We start from the raw sequence: 25,361 nt of genomic DNA on the forward strand, positions 1-25,361 counted from the left end.
TTTTTCCTTTTCCTTTCTTTTTAGAGATTTAGGTGGGTAGCATCATTATACCAAAATCTATGTAATATGTTAGCGTTGTGCTTTTCCCTTACCTGCCCTTTTCTTTTTGTGATCTTTTATTGGCTTTGGCCAGAAATGGTCTTGTGGTAAAACTATTAATGAAATTAAGTTATTGTGTACTAAAATTGGACTCCAAGTCCTTACATAAAATTAAGGTGTTGTCCTTCTTATATATGGGGTAATAAATTGGATTACAATCCCTTTTATAGCGTAATTGTCAGGAATTCTAGGTTTTACCTAAAAAAACCAAAAAAGGGAATGAAGAATAAAATGTTATCTCACATATATATGTAGTATATGTGAAACCGTGAAAGTGTGTTGTTCTTTGTCTTTGGTTTGAGAACAAGCTAAAATTAAAATAAAATAAAATAAAAAAAATTATTGCAACCAAAGTTTTTGTATTAGGTATGGTAATTGGGTTTGGTTGGGCAGATTCTAAATTTTGTCATAAATGAGTTAGATGTATAGTATTGTGTCACATAAGAATTAAGAATTTTACATATATATATATATATATATATTTATACCAATCAGTTTTTGGTGTTGACAGGAAATGAATATTAAATCTCTTATTCAACTATCAGAAACTTCACATGTTGAGCTAATTGGAACTCACAATTTTACATGTTATTATTCTAATATATATATATATATTAAAATTGAATTTAAATTTGATTCTATATTTAAACCTCCCAATTAGAATCTTGATATATCATATTTTCTTTAAATAGTAGACTATATAATTCTATAAACATACAATTATTATAAATGTCTATTAATAACTATTATAATTATGAAATTTCATATTTATGTTTAAAAAAGTTGAAAAATTATCTTATATTAAACTTTCTTGTGCATTGCATAAATTACTGATCAATATACAGGGACAAGAGTGGTTAAAATCCCCTCACTCCCACACAAACACATATGACTATGAGAGAGAGAGAGAGAGAGAGAGAGAGAGAGAGAGAGAGAGAGAGAGCATTATTACAAATACCATACTATATTGACTGTGATATAGTACCAGGATGGCAAGAACTAGTAATCTGATATTGTTAGGGTGAAAAATAATGATTTAAAGCATGAACACATGGCATACTGAGAGAGAGACAAGGTAGAAAATAATCTGATGTAGCAAATTTCATTTTTTGGAAATTGAGGCAAGATAGAATATTGCTTGAAATGATGACAAATGGCATTGGTTTGACCTACTTCAAAGTGGTTTGAGTAGTTACAGAAACAAACAGATAAGGCAATGACACGTGCAATACAATCAATATAGGAGTAGTTGCTTAAGGGAGTTATAAAAGGTTACCACGAACAGTTGGTTGCGCACCAAATGGCATTGAGATTCAACTAGGGAGCGACATATGCAAAGCAAAATAGGAAGTAGCCACTACAACCTCAAGTATAAATGAAGGCTCACTTTACAAGAAAAGACACGGCAAACACACCAGATAAATTATTGAGATCAATTCTTAGAGCATACACACCAGATAAATTATTGAGATCAATTCTTAGAGCATACATACTTATTTTCTTAGGAGATCTTCTAATTCCTAGGATTTATAAAGAATTTATGCCTGGGAGTGATTCCTTTGTAACTAGTGACCATGTTTAATCAAATTTAGGTTAATGTAATATTCAGTTGTTAGTATGTGTTTGATCTAGGCTTATTTTTGCTTTCAATCATTTGATGCTACAATAATGGCTTAGGATCTAATCTTTACTTTGGATTAATTTATTTCAAATCAATTCACTTCAATCTAGATTACTTCAAAACAGTTCACTTTGAATCAATTTACTTCAAATTAATGGCATTGACTTAGTAATTGGAATTTAGTGTCTTACGAATTGTAGTCAATTTAATTTCTTATCTTTCATTATCACTTGCATTTCGACAAAAAGTTCTCTTAAGTGAGGCAACCTTGAACTCTAATCCACGAAGTCAAAAATTCACGTGGAATTAGGCTTTCACCTTAAGTTTCACTTAGAGTAACTTGCAAACACTAATAAGGGACTAAAATTAATTAAAATTTGGTTTATGATCAAATAGATATAGCTAACTCCTTGAAACATGTGGATTTTTTTTTTTTTTGGATACAAAGATAGAAATTCTACTCTAGAATGGAATACCTACTTGCAACATCTTGCTTTTTACTTGCTTTACAAACTCATCATCACTATCTATTCACCTTATGGAATACCTTCAAATCACTGGAGAGGCTACTAGAGTCTCCCATATATTCCATGCTCCAAATTATGGAGTACTGTAGATGGTGTCCCTAGAGAAAATAGTCCATTTAAGAGAGCGCCCACAAAATTATATGCATGTTCTCTGTTCTCACAATATTCACTCTTAATGATTAGTTATTTGACTCAAGGATGGAGCCATCATTAGGACTAGGAGAGCAATGCCCCCCCCCCCCCCTCCAAAGTTTGTTTAAAAAAATATTATTATATATATGTGTATTAATTTTAACAATTTTGTTCTATAAAATTACATTTTGCTTCCCTTAAATAATATCATTAATTCTTTTAAGAATAATGTTATATTCACAAATTTTTTTACAACATTTTTACAAACTGTTTTGGTAGCAAATTCTTATTGGTTCGCATATGGGCCTACCATTCACATCATTTTTTTACTTATTAGTAACCATTTATCACATTAGTAATTTATAATATAAAAAAACTTGTAGTTTTAGCATTTTCCTCATTTTAGTGACCATAAAATAAATTTATAGATCTAGAATTTAAAACAAAACAAGCCCCCCCCCCCCCCCCCCAAAAAAAAGCTCAACAACAAAAATTACCAATTGTAAAACTAAAAAAATTAAGCTCAATTAACCAATTTTATCTAAAATAAACAACCTTGCCCTTTAAAAAATTCTAAACAAAAATAATTTTGTTCTTACCCACACACCCAAAAAAAAAAAAAATCTCAACAACTAAGTAGTAGCATAGTCAGAGGTTGAAATTACCGCACACAACAAACAGTAAAGTCGCCCCCCTAACTCAAAGTTCTGGCTTCATCCTGATTTGACTATTATAAGTATATTTAAATATGAGAATAGATTCACCCAATATTAAATGAGTAATTATTGTTAGACTGTCAGACAATTTATATTGTAATAGTTTTGAGAACTTTTAAACAACGTTAATTAACCATTAAACCATTCCCTGAACCTAAGTTGGTTTTAAACATCCCATCCCTTATCCTGAGGTACATATACATAAGCGTTTTTAACTTTTTAGTACGATGACACTAATGAATGTTAGCAATATATGCTTGCTCCTTACAGAATTTGTCTCTTTTTCCTCACAGACCAATTGTTGATAAATAGTTGACTGACGTAGGCCTTTTTTTCATTTGAGATTTTTTATTATTATTATTTTTTTTTATTATTATTATTTTTTTTTTATAGGAAGACTAAAATTTTATTAATGAATGAAACATTTGTTACATCATCAAGAAGAGTTTGCTCAATAAAACAAGGAGTCTCTTCTACCCAAGTAATAAAGTCATCAACACCACTAGCGTGTTTGGCCAGTAAGTGGGCTGGTTTGTTGCCCTTTCTCTTGACGTGTGAAAACATAACTCTACGAAATTCCTTGCACATATCCTGCATGCCTTGTATAACAACAGCTACAGAGGAAGGTGGAGTAGACATGTCGCACATAGCACGGTGAATGATGAGTGAATCACCCTCCATGATAAAGTCATGAATGCCGATGTCCTTCGCGAAGAGCAGACCTGTTTCGTACGCCATCACCTCTGCCTCCACAGCGCCCAACGGAATAGGAATCTTCTTGCTCATTGCCGCCTCGATCCTACCCATGTCGTCTCTGACAATCACTCCTACACCCACTGCTTTTTGGTCCGCGAAAACAGCACCGTTGACATTTATTTTGTAAAGGCATGCAGGAGGAGGACTCCATGTACCCCCTGCCTCATCCGCCTCTTCATTACAGCTCAACCTTTCTGTTGCTGCCTTATACTCCTCCATATATTGAGAAGCCCAACGAACCATATCCTTCCCATTCCGTCGTTGCCCACCATATATATATATATATATATATATAAATATTGTGGGGGGTAAAAGACCATTAGGCCCACATTGATGTTTATATTGGGCCAAAGGCCCAGCCCAAGGGAAAAATCCCTCCTCGGTCGCGGAGAGGAAGAGCCCTTCCTCGGCACAGTGTAGCCGAGGATGGAGGAGGTAACTTGCCACCGGTAGTGACACTTCCTATCATTCCACGGAGCGGGAAAAATACTAAAGTAGAAAAGGACAACGAAAGTGTTTAAAGGAAAGGCTACCATTATTGCATTCAGTGCCTTGTGCCTGACACAGCCATACTTCTCTGTCCTTACAACCACTCCCAACAACTGGAGGGAAGAGCTGATGGGACAAGTACTTACCCTAGGAACCCCATTCAAGAGGAAGAAAACTGCTATAAAAGGAGAGTAACTGCTACAAAAGGAGGAGGGCGGGGCAAAGACCCCCCAACATATAAGAGGGACCAGAAAGGGCTCCCGGAACTGTACCGAGGACCAATTCTCCCAGATAAACTCAGTCCATCTTATCCTGATCGAGTAAAACACCATGATAACTGTCGTCCATACACTAAAGCCTAGCTCTTTGGCCCACTCTCTACAAATTTATTGTACCAGGCTTGCTAGTCTAAAGTCCCACGCATCTTGGGCCGGACCAGAAAAATCGGACCCTACAATTGGCGCCGTCTGTGGGAAGAGCTTGTGCGTTGGCAAGTATGACGGTTAGTCACGGTCAAGCTCCTATCAACAAGAATCCCTCGAGAGGACCATTTTGGCAGTGGTGCGAGCTGCGCGAAAGCCCCCCATCATTTCCAGGAACACACCGCCATTATCATAGCTCAGCCTCTGTTTTGGGTCACGTTTCGAAGTGCTCATTATGAGGGGAGGACCGCTAGACAGCGCAGTTCAAGGGGCTTCAAACGTCAGATATGCGCCCCCATGCATTTGTCAAGGGGCTAACTCTTGAGACCCCTAACATTCTGGTTCGCTGAATTCCCCACGGACAGGGAAATCGAGGGCTAAACCGGAATCTTTTGAAGTGCTAGACAGAACCAAGGTCTTGCATGGTCCTCGGACTCAAACCGATGGGGAAACTAGACATTCTAACAGCCAAGTGCTAGACAGAACTAAGATCTTGCATGGTCCTCAGACTCAAACCTATGGAGAAACTAGTCACTCCAAATGCTTAAGTGCTAGACAGAACCAAGGTCATGCATGGTCCTCGAACTCAAACCTATGGGAAAACTAGACACTCTAACGGCTAAGTGCTAGACAGAACCAAGATCTTGCAAGGTCCTCGGACTCAAACCTATGGGGAAACTAGACACTCTAACGGCCAAGTGCTAGATAGAACCAAGGCCTTGCATAGTCCTCGGACTCAAACTTATGGGGAAATTAGACACTCTAACGGTCAAGTGCTAGACAGAACCAAGGTCTTGCATGGTCCTCGGACTCAAACCTATGGGGAAACTAGACACTCTAACGGCCAAGTGCTAGACAGAACCAAGGTCTTACATGGTCCTCAGACTCAAACCTATGGGGAAACTAGACACTCTTAACGGCCAAGTACTAGACAGAACCAAGGTCTTGCATGGTCCTCGGACTCAAACCTATGGGGAAACTAGACACTCTAACGGCCAAGTGCTAGATAGAACCAAGGTCTCGTATGGTCCTCGGACTCAAACCTATAGGGAAATTAGACACTCTAACGGCCAAGTGCTAGACAGAACTAAGGTCTTGCATGGTCCTCGGACTCAAACCTATGGAGAAACTAGACACTCCAAGAGCCCAAGTGCTAGATAGAACCAAGGTCTTGCATGGTCCTCAGACTCAAACCTATGGGGAAACTAGACACTCTTAACGGCCAAGTGCTAGATAGAACCAAGGTCTTGCATGGTCCTCAGACTCAAACTTATGGGGAAACTAGACACTCTTAACGGCCAAGTGCTAGACAGAACCAATGTCTTGCATGGTCCTCGGACTCAAACCTATGGGGAAACTAGACACTCCAAGAGCCCAAGTGCTAGACAAAACCAAGGTTTGCATGGTCCTCGGACTCAAACCTATAGGGAAACTAGACACTCTAACAGCCAAGTGCTAGATAGAATCAAGGTCTTGCATGGTCCTCGGACTCAAACCTATGGGGAAACTAGACACTCTAACGGCCAAGTGCTAGACAAAACCAAGGTCTTGCATGGTTCTCAGACTCAAACCTATGGGGAAACTAGTCACTCCAAAGGCCTAAGTGCTAGACAGAACCAAGGTCATGCACGGTCCTCGAACTCAAACCTATGGGAAAACTAGACACTCTAACGGCTAAGTGCTAGACAGAACCAAGATCTTGCATGGTCCTCGGACTCAAACCTATGGGGAAACTAGACACTCTAACGGCTAAGTGCTAGATAGAACCAAGGTCTTGCATGGTCCTCGGACTCAAACCTATGGGAAAATTAGACACTCTAACGGCCAAGTGCTAGACAGAACCAAGGTCTTGCATGGTCCTCGGACTCAAACCTATGGGGAAACTAGACACTCTAACGGCCAAGTGCTAGATAGAACCAAGGTCTTACATGGTCCTCAGACTCAAACCTATGGGGAAACTAGACACTCTTAACGGCCAAGTGCTAGACAGAACCAAGGTCTTGCATGGTCCTCGGACTCAAACCTATGGGGAAACTAGACACTCTAACGGCCAAGTGCTAGATAGAACCAAGGTCTTGCATGGTCCTCGGACTCAAACCTATAGGGAAATTAGACACTCTAACGGCCAAGTACTAGACAGAACTAAGGTCTTGCATGGTCCTCGTACTCAAACCTATGGGGAAACTAGATACTCCAAGAGCCAAGTGCTAGATAGAACCAAGGTCTTGCATGGTCCTCGGACTCAAACCTATGGGGAAACTAGACATTCTTAACGGCCAAGTGCTAGATAGAACCGAGGTCTTGCATGGTCCTCGGACTCAAACCTATGGGGAAACTAGACACTCTTAACGGCCAAGTGTTAGACAGAACCAATGTCTTGTATGGTCCTCGAACTCAAACTTATGGGGAAAGTAGACACTCCAAGAGCCCAAGTGCTAGACAGAACCAAGGTTTTGCATGGTCCTCGGACTCAAACCTATAGGGAAACTAGACACTCTAACAGCCAAGTGCTAGATAGAATCAAGGTCTTGCATGGTCTTCAGACTCAAACCTATGGGGAAACTAGACACTCTAACGGCCAAGTGCTAGACAGAACCAAGGTCTTGCATGGTCCTCGGACTCAAACCTATGGGGAAACTAGACACTCTAACGGCTAAGTGCTAGATAGAACCAAGGTCTTGCATGGTCCTCGGACTCAAACCTATGGAAAAATTAGACACTCTAACGGCCAAGTGCTAGACAGAACCAAGGTCTTGCATGGTCCTCGGACTCAAACCTATGGGGAAACTAGACACTCTAACGGCCAAGTGCTAGATAGAACCAAGGTCTTACATGGTCCTCAGACTCAAACTTATGGGGAAACTAGACACTCTTAACGGCCAAGTGCTAGACAGAACCAAGGTATTGCATGGTCCTCGGACTCAAACCTATGGGGAAACTAGACACTCCAAGAGCCCAAGTGCTAGACAGAACCAAGGTCTTGCATGGTCACTCAAACCTATGGGGAAACTAGACACTCCAAGAGCCCAAGTGCTAGACAGAACCAAGGTTTTGCATGGTCCTCGGACTCAAACCTATGGGGAAACTAGACAATCTAACAGCCAAGTGCTAGATAGAATCAAGGTCTTGCATGGTCCTCGAACTCAAACCTATGGGGAAACTAGACACTCTAACGGCCAAGTGCTAGACAGAACCAAGGTCTTGCATGGTTCTCGGACTCGAACCTGTGGGGAAACTAGACACTCTTAACGGCCAAGTGCTAGACAGAACCAAGGTATTGCATAGTCCTCGGACTCAAACCTATGGGGAAACTAGACACTCCAAGAGCCCAAGTGCTAGACAGAACCAAGGTCTTGCATGGTCCTCAGACTCAAACCTATGGGGAAACTAGACACTCCAAGAGCCCAAGTGCTAGACAGAACCAAGGTCTTGTATGGTCCTCGGACTTAAATCTATGGGGAAACTAGACACTCTAACAGCCCAAGTGTTAGACAGAACCAAGGTCTTGCATAGTCCTCAGACTCAAACCTATGGGGAAACTAGACACTCTAACAGCCAAGTGCTAGACAGAACCAAGGTCTTGCATAGTTCTCGGACTCAAACCTATGGGGAAACTAGACACTCCAACAGCCAAATGCTAGACAGAACCAAGGTCTTGCATGGTCCTCGGACTCAAACCTATGGGGAAACTAGAGACTTTAACAGCCAAGTGCTAGACAGAACCAAGGTCATGCATGGTCCTCGGACTCAAACCTATGGGGAAACTAGACACTCCAAGCGCCCAAGTGCTAGACAGAACCAAGGTCTTGCATGGTCCTCAGACTCAAACCTATAGGGAAACTAGACACTCTAACAGCCAAGTGCTAGACAGAACCAAGGATTTGCATGGTCCTCGGACTCAAACCTATGAGGAAACTAGAGACTCTAAAAGCCCAAGTGCTAGATAGAACCAAAGTCTTGCATGGTCCTCGGACTCAAACTTATGGGGAAACTAGACATTCTCACAGCCTAAGTTATAGACAGAACCAAGGTCTTGCATGGTCCTCGGATTCAAACCTACGGGAAACTAGCAACTTCGAGAAAGGCCTAAGTCCTGGGCGGAATGGAGGTCTTGTATGGTCCTCGGCCCTTCGGCCGTATGGGAACTAACACTCAATGGTGCTTTTCTGAGTGTTTAGACCAGGTACAGTCATGCCCTGGTCCTCAGACCAGACACCCTAAATAAGTTAAAGCTACGAATATCATCGGAAAAGAACCTTAATACCCAATGACCCCCTTAGACAATCTATTTTAGATTACGCGTCCTCAGGCAGTCACCCCGTTCGCAATACAGAACGTACGGCTGTTATCCCGATTAGTCTTATATAGTTAACCGATTTAAAGTCGGCATTGTTGTGCCCATGGGTTTTGATAAGTTCAAAGAAATAGCTCCTTACCGACAAAAGTATCGGTTCTAAGTACGGTTCGAAAGAAAAAACACCTGCACATTCATTCACAAAATAATTATTGTAGAAAAGAAAAGATACATAAAATGCGATAAAATCATCTTTTATTAGATAAAGAGATAGTACAACATACGTAAAAGGGCTTTGACAAGCCTATGTCATAAGCTAACTATAAAAAAAAGAGGGGGGAATACATGGGAACGATAGATCCTACAATTTTGCTCTAGCAGTGACTAAGCAAGCCTGGATGGCACCAGTGATGGAAGAAAAGAAGAAGCAGAGGCACATGGTCCACAACCTTGCTCTAGTGGCGACTAAGCAAGTCTGGATGACACCAATGATTGAAGAGAGGAAGAAGCGGGGATGCCAAATCCCCATACTTGCTCTGGCAGCCATCGAGCAAATGTCGTTCTAGCAGCAATCGAGCAAGCACGGATGGTATCGGCGATGGGAAGTCCAAGCCCTCGCGTGCATAACACGGCACTGGATGGAAGTCCAGGTGCTGTCGCACCAAAAATCTGATGCGACCTCTATCTGCTTCGGATTTTGGCTGAAGGAAGAAGAGGCTCCTTTCTTTTCTTATCGAGGAGAAGAAATGTCTTGAGCCTTTGTCTCCCTTACCCTGACCGGGCCATTCTGAATCTCGAAGATACCCAAGGCTTCTGAAGAGGGTGTGGCTCCTTCACCCTCACCCTAGCCTTGACCTTTTCACCTCCTAAAGCTCAATCACCCTGGTAATGGGGACTTTGGGAACAATTGGAGAGTTAGGAATCTGAAAAGCTCAAAGGGTCTGCAAATAAAGGGAATGACCTCCCACCATGCTTCTTATATAGGAGGCAAACCTGGTGGCAATCAATTCACCAAAATCTCCAAAAACGAATTACGGGCGAAATAAATCTTGCTCAACTTCCAAAGTGATTTTCAACCGTTGAATTTATGTCACCTCGAGAAAGAACCCTCATTAAAGCACGCCCCGTATACCGAAGCGACGGGGATGTGGCTTGGTAGATTAAAAGAATGTCTCACAGCTGGAAACACGCCTTAGGCAAACAAGGAGGCTCTGGCCTTTAGTAAAGGGCCTGACGTGGCAAGCCGAGACAGAAGCCCGATATCACCAAAACCCTCCTCTCCACCTAAGAAGCCGGACAGCAGGATTTTGAGGGGTTATTGTGGGGGGTAAAAGACCAGTAGGCCCACGTTGATGTCTATATTGGGCCAAAGGCCCAGCCTAAGGGAAAAATCCCTCCTCGGTCGCAGAGAGGAAGAGCCCTTCCTCAGCCACGAGGAGAGCCCTCCTCGACACAGTGTAGCCGATGATGGAGGAGGTAACTTACCACCAATAGTGACACTCCCTATCGTCCCACGGAGCAGGAAAAGTACTAAAGAAGAAAAGGACAACGAAAGTGTTTAAAGGAAAGACTGTCATTATTGCATTCAGTGCCTTGTGCCTGACACGACTATACTTCTCTATCCTTACAACCACTCCCAACAACTAGAAGGAAGGGCTAATGGGACAAGTACCTACCCTAGGGACCTCATTTAAGAGGAAGAAAACTGCTATAAAAGGGGAGTGAAGAGAAAGGAGGAGGGCAGGGCGAAGACCCCCCAACACACAAGAGGGACCAGAAAGGGCTCCCGGAACTGTACCGAGGACCAATTCTCCCAGATGAACTCAGTCCATCTCATCCTGATTGAGTAAAATACCATGATAACTGTCGTCCATACACCAAAGCCTAGCTCTTTGACCCATTCTCTACAAATTTATTGTACCGGGCTCGCTGGTCTAAAGTCCCACGCATCCTGGGCCGAACCAGAAAAATTTGACCCTACATATATATATATATATTATATTTGTTAAATTAAATTACACTTCTGATTTTTTTTTCTTTTTTGAGAAGGAATTACACTTTTGATTTTGATTCTTAATTTTGGAGCTTTTTGTTCATGTCTGTGACTAATTTGGTAGTTAAGAGAGAGTCTAAAACAAGAAAAGAAATGACATAATTTTACCAGCACTAAATAGCTAGATCAGTTATAGATATGGGCAAAAAGACCATTTTGAAAAAAAAAAAAAAAAAAAAAATCAAACTTAAAGAACCAATATAAAAAATCTCAAACTTAAGGGGCCAAAATGAAAATAACCACAAGTTTTAAGGGTCAAAATTGTAATTTAGTCCATTTGTTTCTAGTAAAATTTACGTATATCTTTTCTTTTTTAGAGGATAATTTTAGTACATCTTTGTGGGTTTCAGTTGGCTCAGTAGTAAAGTCTCTGATATTTAAATAAAAGATCTAGGATTTAATTCCGGCCTACACCAAAAACCAATTGGTATCTTGGTCTAATAGTAAATAGTTATTATTAGGAGCGGATGTCATAGATTGAAACCCTATCTTACCATGGCTTTTGAGTGGAGTTGTGGTGTGCATTTGTGTTAGAATCCCCTTCCCTCTCCCTTGTGTGTGTGTTTGCTTCTTCTTCTAAAAAAAAAAAAAAAAAAAAAAAAAAAAAAAAAAAAAAAAACCCTCTCCAAAATAAAGTACATTTTATATATGCTATTTAGGATCTACATATCATGCCCAAAAAATAAAAACCCAACAAAGCAAAAGATAATTAAAAACAACTAATTAAATTGCAATTAAGACTTCTCAATTCTCATAATCACTTTATATAATCCATAGCTATCTAGCACACATCCAAAAGTGGGATTAACACACACCCACACAAATCCTTCATAATCTAAAATTCCAAATTCGCACAATCTAGGCCAGCTTTCATAAACCCCATTCCCCACCCCAAATATAAAGGAAAAAGAAAAAACCATTTCAACCTAAATTGGTTTTTTTTATTTCTTCTTTCAATTATACTTTTGCATAATAAGTAGAATTAATATTTGTGTAGTGTAGACAAAGCACGTAAACAATTTAGTAAATTATAAGCGGGAGCTGTGAAGTGCAGCCCACATTGTGCAACTAAAAGCAGAGGCTGAGCCTATGAGGTTTGGGTTTTTTTTTTTTTTTTTTTTTTTTTTTTTTAAAAACTTATACCATGTGGATCTCCATTAAAATTTTCCAATTTCTAAATTTTAATAGAGCTTTCGAATGGCTTGAAAAATGGACCATGAGAATGGCATTTCCAAGAAGACACATTTTCACTCACACATATGACAGACCCACCAATTGTGGCCTCCCACTATTTTAAGGAAGATTTTAATTCTCAGACCAAGCAGAAATCATTAGAAATCTCACATTATGTGATAGCTTAGTTTGGTGTTTGTAGTTTCTAAAAAAAAATGTTTGGTGTTTGTGATTGTGACATAGACACATGTCTAGCACTCATAACTAAAAAAGTGTTTAGTGGTAAATGCCAACATAAAAATTAAAAACTAGTGTTTTTTTTAGGACCCTTGCCTTGCTACCTCTGTGGCCCCAAATTTGCAGTTTATTGAGACAATTGATACCATCTTAGGCTTGCAAGTTATTAAAGTATCTGTTCCTATTTTTTTATATAAGATTTGAATTTGTTTCTCAAAAAAAAAAAAATAAATAAGATTTGAATTTTTGATGTTTCCAACTGAAATTTATTATTCAAATTCCAAATTCATGTAAATTGAGTCATCTTTTTTACCTTCCATAAGTTTTTCTACAAATTGGGTTAAAAAAATATCCAAACTACTCAAACGTGAGAATTTACAAGCCTAATATTAAATCATTTAAACAAATCACAATTAAATAAACTATTCTCCCCCATGATTCTATAAGTGAAAGAAAATTCATGAAGGACAAGAAGTGACAAAATGTCCTGCATAGACAGAAAATAATGGAATGCATACATCCTTTGCAGATCTGACCATTTATTTCCACCTATGTCAAGAGTCAAGACAAAAGAACTGACAAAATCAGAAAAGATTCACATGCATATCACATTCTCAATATTTCATAGAAATAATGATTTTATGATCACCGGCATAAACTTTTCACGTTGCTTTAACACCACAAGGATTGAATGGAACAGTGCAATAAATTTGAGTTCATTAAATTACCAGTGATATAAATTCCACAAAATTCAGCAAATAGATGTTGAAAAGAATACATTGGCAGGTTAGACCATGTGTATTAGAAACATGGATCAAATGTTTAAAAGTGGCTAAATGCCTATGGACCATCTGCAGTGATGGTATCTACTAGTGAATAACTAGAGCTACTGTTGACTGTTGAGGGCCAGAACTGTGTCACAAACCCATAAAAATATATCTTCCTCCATACAGCCAAAATCATGAATCCTCTTAAGCCACATTCAATGGTATATCCAGAACCTGATATAAGATGTCATATGCATGCAGCTGAAAGAATTCTGTTCTACCCAAGACTACTTGCATGTTATATTGATCTGAGTTTTATTTTTTCTGTTTCTTTATTACAACATTCAGTATTTCATTATTAGTGAGCATCTAATGTGGTAGAAACACCACTGGTTCCAGAGATGGAAACCCAGATCCAGCAATAATAGGAATTTTTTAGCACTCAAAAAATAAAATAAAATAGATGTCTGGTGACCTTTAATTGACGCATCAACTGAATTTGATGAGTTACTCAACGTTATGTCACGAGCAGTATCACCAGCAGCATGCTTATAAAACCCAGAGAGAACATCAGGGCCATCAAATGGTTCCATTTTAACCACGGGAAACTTCATTTTAATCAGCTTCATCTCAACATCAGAACTTTGTCCACATGCTGGGAAAATCTCGTCATGCAAAGGAAGGGCGGGAATTGCTAGATTGCCTTCCAACGGGCGGAAGATGCCCCATAGAAAAGATCTCACTTCCAATCCTAAATTAACAATCATGAACATTAGTTTCTTGTCATCACCAATAAAAGCTGTTATAAGTACCGCAACTCATTCATACAATAATTTTATTTCTTTGATGTTATATTTTAAATCATTATCACAAACTTGGGTTGACTTTCTTTAAGTCACTAGGTTTTTGACATTTTATAATTTCTACCTCCTCAGGATTTCTAATTTCAGCATTCTATCTCTATTATTTCATTATCAAAATAAACTAAGGAAATATTATTTGAGGAACTTGTCTGCTAAAGATTACATTCTTTTTCCTTTTTCCTTTTTCACTCTTTATAAAAATCTTGAAACAGCCACGGCTTAATCCTTCTGCCTAACTGTTTCAACCATATCATTTACAAGCATACATCTTATAGCTTAAACTTACCTATAATCTAATATTTTGAACAATCAAGTTCTACCAGTATATAATAACAATTTATATCAGAATTCACACAAGACTCACCACAAGAATCCAGATGAAGTCTTTTAGAAGAAAAAATTAATAGTTCCACATCATTCACAAAACTCCTACAATAGTACAAGATCTTGCATCTCTACAAGCTCCAACAGGTTAAAATACTGCTCATTAGACCTACAATAGAAGCAGTCTTTCTATATTAACATACTATCATCTATAAAAATATTGCAGATTAAGGCCTGAGCATTGAATTCATAAACATACCTCTCAAATTTTCCAGGGAAAAAGTATAGTGCAATATCATTTACAGAAGGGCAGACATTTTGAAAGACATCCACCCAAATATTGCAACAAGGAAGAAATGTACGAAGGAGCACTCCAGGCATGTGTTTTGAAATCTCGAACACTTTTGGATGTACAGTGACTGGAAGATAAGCCAGAAATCATTCATAGAATTCACTACGAGAAACCATGTCAAGGTTGAAATATGAAACAAAAGAACATTCAAGTAAAAATAGTAACATATTGTAAGATTATACCAGGGTTGAAAGAAACAATCGCCTGGAGTAATATATATATATATATATTTATATATATGATATGTAATATTAGAGCAGTTAGTAAAATATTGAAGCAATGATAAAACACAAAGCACCATTGTCCAGCAATCGGTGTGTTGGGCCACTTTGCGCACTCAAGCTCTTTTATAATACATTAGTAAGATAAGAAAAATAGAAAGACAGATGATTTATGAGGACATTAACAAGATAAAGGAGAAATGAGAAAATATTGATGGATTCCTCAAAACAGTATTAGTTCAGCACACAAGTTGGTGCTCAGAACGTGTAGAGTAGATAAACATGCACTTTTCTTTTACATTGAAAATTTGATCATTAGCCATTATGGAATTCCTCACTTATATAGTTGGTAGCTACCATTACACAATTCGTAGTTTTGAATCTTGTTTTTTTTTAACCCAAATGCATTTCTCAATAAACAGATGAGTTTGAGACATCATGAAAGAAAACATCACTCACCACCAGGTAGCATCTAAAGCAGGATAATTTGGAAGAAATTTCTCAATTTTGGGCAAAAAATTCAGAAGATCACTCTCAGCTTCCTCAGGTTTAGCAGTGCCAGGGAAGATACCTCCTAACATATACATTTTTCAATTAGTATATGAAATCAAATAGGCAAAGTATAATATTACTAATAGGTTTGTACAAACATGTAAAATTCACAAAAGGCCGAAGAATTTTCCTTGCCTGTAGATATGGGTAGAGCATACAATGGCTCTTCCTTGCAGACTAGGGAAAACTGCTCACACATGGGTCCATTCTTATATGCTGCAGGAGCTGTTTTATCTGAAAGAAAAATCGATAAGCACCCAAACTGTTTCCATGAGGTAGATACATCTACACTTTCAGCACATATACGTTATAAAGGAGCATGAATCTGGCACATATTCCATGTGAGTCAAATGTTAACAGTAATTAGTTGGGCGGCTCAGCTGGGTGCAGTTGACTCAAAGGAAAGTCAATAGTACCTTCTGCTTGATTAAATAACAACTACTGTCCCTTGTTAGACTTATAATTGAAATTGAATTATAGGCAATATGCCTTGGGAAAAAAGAATTTATATTTTACAGCAGGATCAAATCATATGCATATGCCAGATGTTTGAGACCTACTGGACACTCTACCTTTATGTTCAGATGTTTGAGACTTCTGTTCTTGAGAGACTGAATTGATGTCTACACTGCCACATACAGGAGGCTTGGAGTGTCCAGTAGGTCTAGAACTCTGATGCTCATTCACATTCTGCCCAGAAATTTTCAGAGATGAAGTTTTAAACTTGGATATTGTTGCCATGCTATCTGATTGACAGAACTAGAGCCCAAATCACTTGGTGAATACAATTCTACCATTTGGGCTCCTGACTTTTGTTCCTGAGTGATTGAATTGGTGTCTACAATGCCCTCTACAGGAGGCTTAGTGTCCAGCAGGTCTAGAACTCCGATGCTCATTCACATTCTGCCCAGAAAATTTCAGAGATGAAATTTTATACTTGGATGTTGTTGCCATGGTATCTGAATGGGCAGAACTAGAGCCCAAGTTACTTGGTACATATGATTCTTTCAATTGGGCTCCAGACAACATTTTAACAGCTTCTTCAGGAGGAATAAACTTCACTCTGGAAGTTCCAATATGCAACTGCTTTTTAAGAGGACCTGTTTTCCTTGAATTCTTAGGAATCCTGCTAGGACTCACAGTTGGATATCCTGGATTTTTTTGAGTTTAAAGCCTCAGGAAAGTGTTTCTTTATAGTAACTATTGGAGAAACTATGTCTTTGCTTGAACGACAGGCATCACAAAACCAAATTTCTGGAACAATGTGGAGCAGAACTCGCGTGCAGTAGCTGGAGAAAGAGTTCTATACAGTCATTTTTCAGAGCAAGTATCAACATCAATTATGCAATACAAAAACCAAGAAGTTTAGGAAGCAAAGATGTTAATTAGATCATTGTTTAGTAAGTTTCCATTAGTGGTTGTAAGTTCTAATCATTTTTTTCTGGTTTCTAATGTTTTGGCAGCAATGCTGCTTGGTTTTGAATTGATTGAGTTTTAGCTTCTGTATTAGGAGGGTGGATGTAGCTAGTGTCTGCAGCTTGCTGCTTGTAATCTGGTAGTGTTGTTCTTGGTTTTTTGAATAAAATCTTATTCATAAAAAATAAATAAATGTAAACAAAGAAAAAATGGAGCTGATAATATATTGTAAGTGCAAGAACAAGAACAAAAGGTAGAGTATATAAACTACCACGTCCAGGAACCTTTCAACACAATCTTTGATCATGAAATGGAAAGTTCAAGAATTTTGATAGAAACCACAACTCATTCAAACCATGTGAGCAAATAAGGTAGGTCCATCCTTAGAAAGGAAACAAGGATCTGAACAAAGAATACAATAACAACACATACACACGTTCATGCTTGCACAAGTGTGCACACGCGCACACAGACACACAGAAGGAATTGGAGTGGGTGAGAGGAAAGAGTTAATCATACATGTCCACATATATCACAAGGTTCACCCTGCAAATGAAAAGATTGCATTAAGACTATAAATTTGGTTATTACTCTATAGATATTAGAATTAATTTAGCGTATCAGCTGGCAGCATCCAATTCAAATCATTTTGACAAACATAATACATTAAATTTGGTCTAGCCATCTGCTTATGGTGATGTTGGACTCTATAGGGTTCAACCGAAGACGTATTTCACTAGTTCATTGTTTGAATGGTCCCATGTTTCAGGTCCTAGGGATATTCATTTTATTGTAGATTTTATTGATTCTCGCATTTTGATTCTAATCACTAATTTTTGTAATTCATTAGGCTAACTTATGTACTCACAATGTGGAAATGAGGAAGTTCCTCTTCATTAAAAAAGACCTTATTACTTACCACAAAAAATGGTGGAAACAAAATTCAAGCTGAAAGCTTTTAGTACTAATGTTGTCCTAAAGTGATCAAGGACAAAATGAAGATCAAGCAACAAAATAACTATGACAATTCAAGCTGGCTCATTAAAATGACCTCAACATATTTTGTAACATTAGTCTCAAATACTCTCTCTCTAAATATCAATGCAAAACAGAACCCTTTGGCACCATTCTGCGTATAGCTCACTCTGCCCTAATGTTCATCCAGTTGAACTCTCTGCAGATGATTAATCATGAAGATATGAAGTGCAGTAGTGTGGTAAAATGTAAGGCAATAGATGTTTCCTATGAATGTTGCAAGACAGAACCTTATAGCTACAGCCTACAGCAGCAACCATGACTGGAAGACAGGGATATTGCAAATTCACAATAGAATCATATTTGGATGGGACATGGGCAGTATATCTTCAAAGGGTTTCTATATACAAGTACTGTTAAGAAATTAATAAGATCATGTCATCCGGTAAAGACAAGCAAAAGACATATATCATGAATGACTAGAACAAACCTATGTCACTTCTAAAATTAAAATTAAAACTTGGGTTTGTAACTACAATTTCTTTTTCATCCATTGGAACATGCAAAAGGAAAACAAATTCCACATAACGATTGTCAAAATGTTTAACTATCCAAATTGTATTAATAATGAACTAACACCTCCCAGTGTTTCACATCTAGATTCAAATCCCTCCTCTCCTAATTATCATTTTACTTGTAAATAGAAATGGGCTAGCATCTAACACTAGAATAGTGACTTTCATAGGCATTATATCGAAATCTTCAAATTGTTACTTGGCAAAAACTTTTTTTGGATCTTGTTAAGTGTGAAAGAAAAAAAAAAATGCTTATAAACTCTCAAACAAAAGAAGGCTACACTAGCTTGCAGCATTTTTCCTTTTCTTTAACACTCTTTTATTTTAAGTTTTCAAAACCAAGCACCGAAGAGCAAAATGTATAGTCAAATTAGAAAGATTTTCAACCCAAAATTAAGACTTTAGCACAGCAAATGGCGTGTGTTCATCAGCTTAGTAAACAGAGAATAGAATATTAGTAAATAATCTCTCTCTCACACACACACATACAAAAAGTCCCATAAAGAAGAAATTTGATGGGCAAAAATAATTAAATAAGAAAGAAATTATCAACCAATTTTCAGCCATTTCCACTTGAACCTAGAAAAGTTACACCCAAAAAGAAGAGAAAAGCATATATATATATATATATATATATACACATATGTATATAAACATTTGCTCTCCCTCTCTCTATATATATATATATATATATATTTGTTGATGGAAAAGTTGCAATAAATAATCAAAATAAGTGGTTGGACCAGTACCCAATAAAGGAATAAAAAAACACAGCACAAAGTGACGCTCAAAAATAAATAAGAAGAAGAAAGGAAAAAAAAAACCTTGAAGCAGACAAAGAAGAAAGCACTAAATGCCAAGAATGGTGAATAATTGCTGATGAAAGAGAAGAATAAAATTTAGGGTTTTTACCAGGTGGGTCTTTCTTGGAGCTTGCATTTTGGGCAGTGATTTAACAATGTACAATATTCTTGCTTTAGTTCTTAACAATGTACACTATTCTTGCTTTAGTTCTTTATTGCGTGGTCGTCAAGTATCTGGGACTTGGAGTTGACTGGTAGAGACTACAAGACCCAGAGAAGCAGAGAAATGTCAGCAAACACAATATTTTTTGGAACAAATTTTATATCTCTTTTTTTCTTTTGATGAAAAATTTTATATCTTTTTAGTGTGTGTATGGGTTGGCGTTTGCTGCATTGCGTTTCAGTTTCTACGTTTTCAAATGTTGACTTTCTGCAGTAAACAGTGCACATATGCACTGTTCACGGAGCCATAAATTTCATTTTTTATCAATTTTTTCATTAAAAATGGGTCCCACAATACTATTCACACATTTAAAAATTATTTTGCTACAGTGTTTTCAGTTTTCAGTTTCAGTAAAATAAGTTCTATCCAAACACACCCTTAGTTATTGAGTTGTCATCTATATATCATTTTCCACCTCAGCACAGTATTTAAAAAATAAAAAATAAAAATAAAAACATTATAACACCTCAAAACCCTAGCAACCTTACCCCTCTCTCAAGTTAAGAAATATAAAGCCACAGTTTCTGCAAACTCTCTCTCCAAATGTAAATATTAAATTCAACCCCTTTAATTTCTCTTTATATTTTTTAGGCTTCTATAGAATTTTCCACGTCAGCACAATATTTAAAAAATAAAAATAAAAACATTATAACACCTCAAAACCCTAGCAACCTTACCCATCTCTCAAGTTAAGAAATATAAAGCCATAGTTTCTACAAACTCTCTCTCTCCAAATATAAATATCAAATTCAACCCCTTTAATTTCTCTTTATATTTTTGAGGCTTCTATAGAGTTATAGTGAATTATGCTGATTTTGTTTTGTGTGTGTGTGTGTATAGATGGTCATAATACTCCGGTATTCCAAGAGAAGTTTGTGTTTTCTTTAATTGAAGACCTTAGAGAGATAAGTGTTGCAGTTTGGAACAGCAATACAAAAGATGATTTCATTGGCAGCGGAAAGTAATTACTTTGTCTCATATTTTTGTTTTTTGAATTGATTTTGTGTGCTTTTTAGACCCTTTTGGATCAATTTTGTTAATTGGGTGTTTTTTTTTTTTGTTTTTTTTATTTTATAGGGTCCAATTGGGGAAGGTTCTTTCAAAGGGTTACGACGACCGCACTTGGTGTCTGTATTCTAATAGTGGGGGGTAAGTGCTATAAATAACTAACCCTTTTAAGTGTATAATCTGTTTCTAAAATTATCTATAATATTTTGTCATCCGAAAATTTTATCTCTTTAATTTTAGTATATTGTGTTTCTTAACCTACAGATAGATTTTCTTTGTTTCTTATTTTCAATAATAAATCATTTTATTACAATACCGGTAATTGTTTAAGAAATCCAATATGTTCATATCTCTATAGAATAGAGAATAGTAGAAGCCAATTTTATTACAACTACTTAAATTGAGTTGACTTAATTCCGTACAATTACAAAGTATAGCATGAAAGATAATGGAATTAATTGTTGTGATTTTTATTTTCTTTCCATGTTTTGAATTTCCATGTTTTTATTGTTGATGAGAAATTAAGGCTCAGTTGCACAATATGTGTAAATTCTTCAGAAGGCTACTTTAAATAGTAAGTCAATATGTCTCTTACATTTGGGTATTAGTTAGAATTATTTTCAAATTATTGTACCAATAAAAGTGAATGTGTATAAATTTTGTTTAACTATCCCGTGCATCGCACGGGTTAGCGACTAGTTAGTTTTTATTTATATTTATAGCTTACGTCATTTATTGTCAGTCCTTTACAATTTGTCACCTCAATTATTATATATTATTATAAAAAATTTGTGATAAAAAATGGCTCTAGTTTTTTTTTTTTTTATTGGAAGAATTTCACAATTTCACAATTTATGAATTTCACTATCTGAAACTCACATATTTAAGGTAACTGGCTCGAGGCTTGTTGAAAGAAGAAAAGCTTCAGATTCTATAATTATAATTATGATGTTCTATTTTTGTCGACAATGTTACAACTTACAAAGTACGAACAACCAACAACAAAAAAAAAAAAAAAAAAAAGACCAATTTCACACCTTTTTTTTTTAATAAAGCCTTTTGTCAAGGAGCGTGAAGTGCAACCATTCAAAAAGGAATCTGTTAATAGGTCCCATAGCCACTGCATTGAGAAAAATAACAAGAAGCTAATAAACACTTGAATTTGCTCAACTCGCTAAAAATAAGTTAGGATTTTTTTTTTTTTTTGAGGGAATAAAAATAAGTTAGTTGATTACAATAAAAATTTCATCTTTAATAAATGCAATTAGACTTCTTAAATATATATATATGTATGATAGATTATGATTAATACAATATCATCCTCGTTACTTTTATCATACACTTATCACAACTTGTTATCTTATATCATTTTTTTTTAAATGTCACCTCAATATTTTGTTTTTAAATGTGAAATTTATTATGCATATATTTTATTTAATCCAAAATTAAGGATGTAGGGGCCTTTTTTGCGTATTATGCGTTGGGCTGGGCTGCCTCTTATGGTAATGGGCCCGAAAGTTTCTGAGTAAAGGAGTTGAAACCGGTCCAACTGTAACTCAACTTGGACCGGTTTGTGCACAAACCATGCCTCGTCTGCCAGGAGTAGGCTTACGGCAAGCAGAACTGTTTCAGATGAGTTACGACAGACAGATATAATAATAACAACAAAAACAGAGTACTCTGACTATTTAAATAAAATGACCAAGTAATCCCTACTTATAAAACATGATTACAGTCGTGATAATGTCATTTACAGAGAAAGTAAAGGAGAAAGAAAATAATATGAACTAATCAAGAAAGGACATAAATCAAGTTTTAAGTTTGGTCCGCCGAAGCAAAACTAAAGAGAGGAGAACGCCTCCTCTCAATGCAAATAATCTCCCAGGAAAAGATCCTGTCGTGGGGACTAATGGATTTGAGGGAGTCGGACCTGAATGGTTATTGCCCAAAAGGAATCCTTGTTACGTTTTGGAAGAGAGCAGGATTTGAAGGGGGAGAGAGGGAAACCGACCTACTGGTGCATGCCCATTGTATTATCTCTCTTTTTTCCTTAATTTCCTCTCTTCTTTCCTCTGTTTTCTCTCTTATCTTTTTCTTTTCTTTCTCTTGTTTTCTTTTACTCTGTTTTTCTTTTACTCCGTGAATACCCTCTGTTTTTCAATTCCTTTTTCAGGGCACAACAAGGGTCCTTTTATAGTGCCTACCGTGGCCAGTTTTTTACCACTTTGCCCCTTAACCGCCTTTGTCTGGTCTGGGCATTCTTACCGACCACCAAGTCTGTGTGACACTCACCCTTGCCAGACAAAGGCAGGTTTGTTTCATTCGTCAGTCCACCGTAGCACTTTTACCTGCCACAATATAAATGCTTTCTCTCTCTTTCCCTCAAGGCATGCACCTAACGGTTCCCTCCTCAACCTTGCCTCTTTTGGGCGGTTTGTCATCCCAGCAGGACGTACCTCCCAAAAGGGCTTGGGCAGGAGCCGCAAAATGAGTCTTTTCCCCTCTCCCCACCACCAAACCATACCCCCTTTACCTCTTACCTCTGGCCCATGACCCCACCATGTCCCATATTGGCTGGGTACAGGCTGGTGGTGTCTGGGCCTTGCGCATGCTTTCCTTTCAGATATGTCCAAAAGTCTGCCTGCTACTCCTGAGTTTGCCGTGATCTAGAGGCTCGCTGTCCGTATTTTTTGACCTCTTATGTGGGCTTTTCTTTGTTTTCCCGCTCCATTCAAGAGCTGGACTTTGTCTGATGATGGGCCTTACATTTCTTTGGCCCACTCTTGGTTTTCTTTCTTTCTTGCAATGTTGTACTATTATTCCTGCCGTAATAACTTAATCCTGCCGGACCTCTTTTGGGCCAGCCGTTTATTCCTTCTCTCAGTGGCTTGTTATGGCCACTGTTTTGCTTTTACTTATGGGCTCCTATGTCTCTTTGAGCTTTCCTTTGGGCATCCATGGCCCGTTTGCTTTCTTTGGGCTTCCTCGGCCCCTTTGCTAATTTCACACTCCTATGAGCTTTTTACTAACTTCATTGGGCTTCTCTGACCCAATAACCTTATTCTTATCCTTGGGGTTCATGGGCCTGCCATAAACCCTTTACTCTCTTAGTTTTCATTGCCTTGGGCCTGCAGCGGCCATTTCTCGCTTTTCTACCTCATACACTGCCCATGGGATGCTATTTCTTTCTTTCTGGGCTTCTTTGAGCCCACTTGCCTCTTCAAGACCCATTAGTTTATTTCTTGGGCCTGTGATCCATTATTCCTGCCGCTTGGGCCTAATGGTTTTCTGCTATCTATTTTGTCAATTCCGTGTTGCCCTTATTATTGGGCTTTCTTTCTTTCTGCCTGGGCTCTCACAAATGGCCCTCAACATTTAGCCCCCTGAACATATGAAACGTTCCTGCGATTCATATGTGAATGAAAAGGCATTTCTGCCCTTCTCTTCTTCTGATCTTTTTTCTTCTTCTCTTTTTCGCGGGTCTTTTTTGAGCTGTGGACCCCTTCTCATAAATATACATATTATATATATTTTCCTTCCTGCCGCGAACAGAGTTGTCTCTACGAATTTCCCAGTTTGGCAATTATTTTCTAAATAGAGCCGCCGCTTCATTAATTTCATCCCATTCTGATGGCTAACTCGTCGCCTTCTTTCGTGCGGTTATTAATGACCTGGGTATTTAAGGAAGAATCCTTCTGCACTTTAAACACAAACTCTTTCTTTTCCCAGAACATACAATCTCCATCTCTTACTCTTCTTTTTTTCTTTTCAAACACCCATACCCATCTTCTCCGACTGAGTCTTCTCACCATGTCGCCGGTGAAAAGCCAAGGCTCTTCTCGCCGCAAAGGGAAGGCAATCGCTTTCGATTCTCCCACCATTCCTGATGTAGGCGAGGAGATGGAACATTCCAATTCGGAGCGATCCGCTGAGGAAGAGACGTAGCGCGACCTCAACAGTGAATGCGCTCCTTTAATCGACCCGTGGTATGAAGTCCATCCTCACTTTCCAAAAGTTCCTGGTGACTATGTGCCGCCGTCGCCGGGTCGTTTATGGATTGCCCTTGTCCAACGAAACCCCGACGTCTCTTAGGCTCCTTTAGCATCTTCGATCCCCAATCTGGCCATTCGCCAAGGTACCTCACTTCCCATACCCCTTCATTTCGAATTTGGGTCCAGCACAGCCTCGGGTTGGAGGGAATGGGTTGACAGTGAGTGTTCCGATACAGGCTTTATGGGTTTGTTGCAACGAGCCGGCGTCTTGAAGGCTATAGTCTCATCTCGCTGCTTGTCGAATTTTTGGGACCTCTATAACCTCCGTCATTTGGTCCAACGATGGTGTACCACCACCCACACCTTCTTTTTCTCGTGCGGGGAACTCACTGTGACCCTTGAAGATGTGGCTAATCAGTTGCTCCTGCCCATTCTTGGCGATGCTGATCCTGCTGCCCTAGAGTTTTCTCCGGAGGAAGAGGCCATAGAGGTTGAATTGAGGAAAAGGATGGCCGGAAACGCCAAGTTGTCATACTGGGTGATTTCTTCCTTTAAGTTTTCTGTTGCTGCTCGCCATGCGGCTTTTATTGCATTTTGGCTTTGCAAATTTGTTTTTGGGTCCCACCCCCACTACGCCATAAAGCCTTTGAACTTTCGTTTGGCTATTAAAATATCTGCTGGGGTGAGCCTGCCGTTGGCCCCCATATTCCTGGGACATCTGTATGTTCAATTAGACATTCTTCGTAGTGATGAGAGTCAGGCTGGGTCCTG

The 25,361-nt window shown here is 38.2% G+C and overlaps 2 protein-coding genes and 1 long non-coding RNA gene across 5 annotated transcripts in view; 1 reads left to right on the plus strand and 2 right to left on the minus strand.

The window, feature by feature from the left end:
• Positions 1–19,640, minus strand: part of LOC126701593 (uncharacterized) — a 63,588-nt gene extending 43,948 nt beyond the window's left edge. Inside the window, exon 1 of the mRNA XM_050399796.1 lies at positions 19,477–19,640. Within this exon, the coding sequence (XP_050255753.1) occupies positions 19,477–19,503 (27 nt within the window). The 5' untranslated portion in view covers positions 19,504–19,640. The remainder of the gene's footprint in view (positions 1–19,476) is intronic.
• LOC126701592 (receptor-like protein 7) overlaps positions 1–25,361 on the plus strand; it is an 84,090-nt gene that overhangs the window by 17,794 nt on the left and 40,935 nt on the right. The gene's annotated exons all lie outside the window — the stretch shown is intronic.
• LOC126701595 (uncharacterized) lies at positions 13,261–14,984 on the minus strand. The gene is made up of 3 exons (XR_007647422.1): positions 14,733–14,984; positions 14,514–14,642; positions 13,261–14,037 (listed from the first exon to the last, which is right to left on the minus strand). It is a non-coding gene; the product is annotated as an uncharacterized LOC126701595 (long non-coding RNA).

The sequence above is a fragment of the Quercus robur genome, chromosome 10 (genome assembly GCF_932294415.1).
Source record: "Quercus robur chromosome 10, dhQueRobu3.1, whole genome shotgun sequence".
Lineage (NCBI taxonomy): Eukaryota > Viridiplantae > Streptophyta > Magnoliopsida > Fagales > Fagaceae > Quercus > Quercus robur.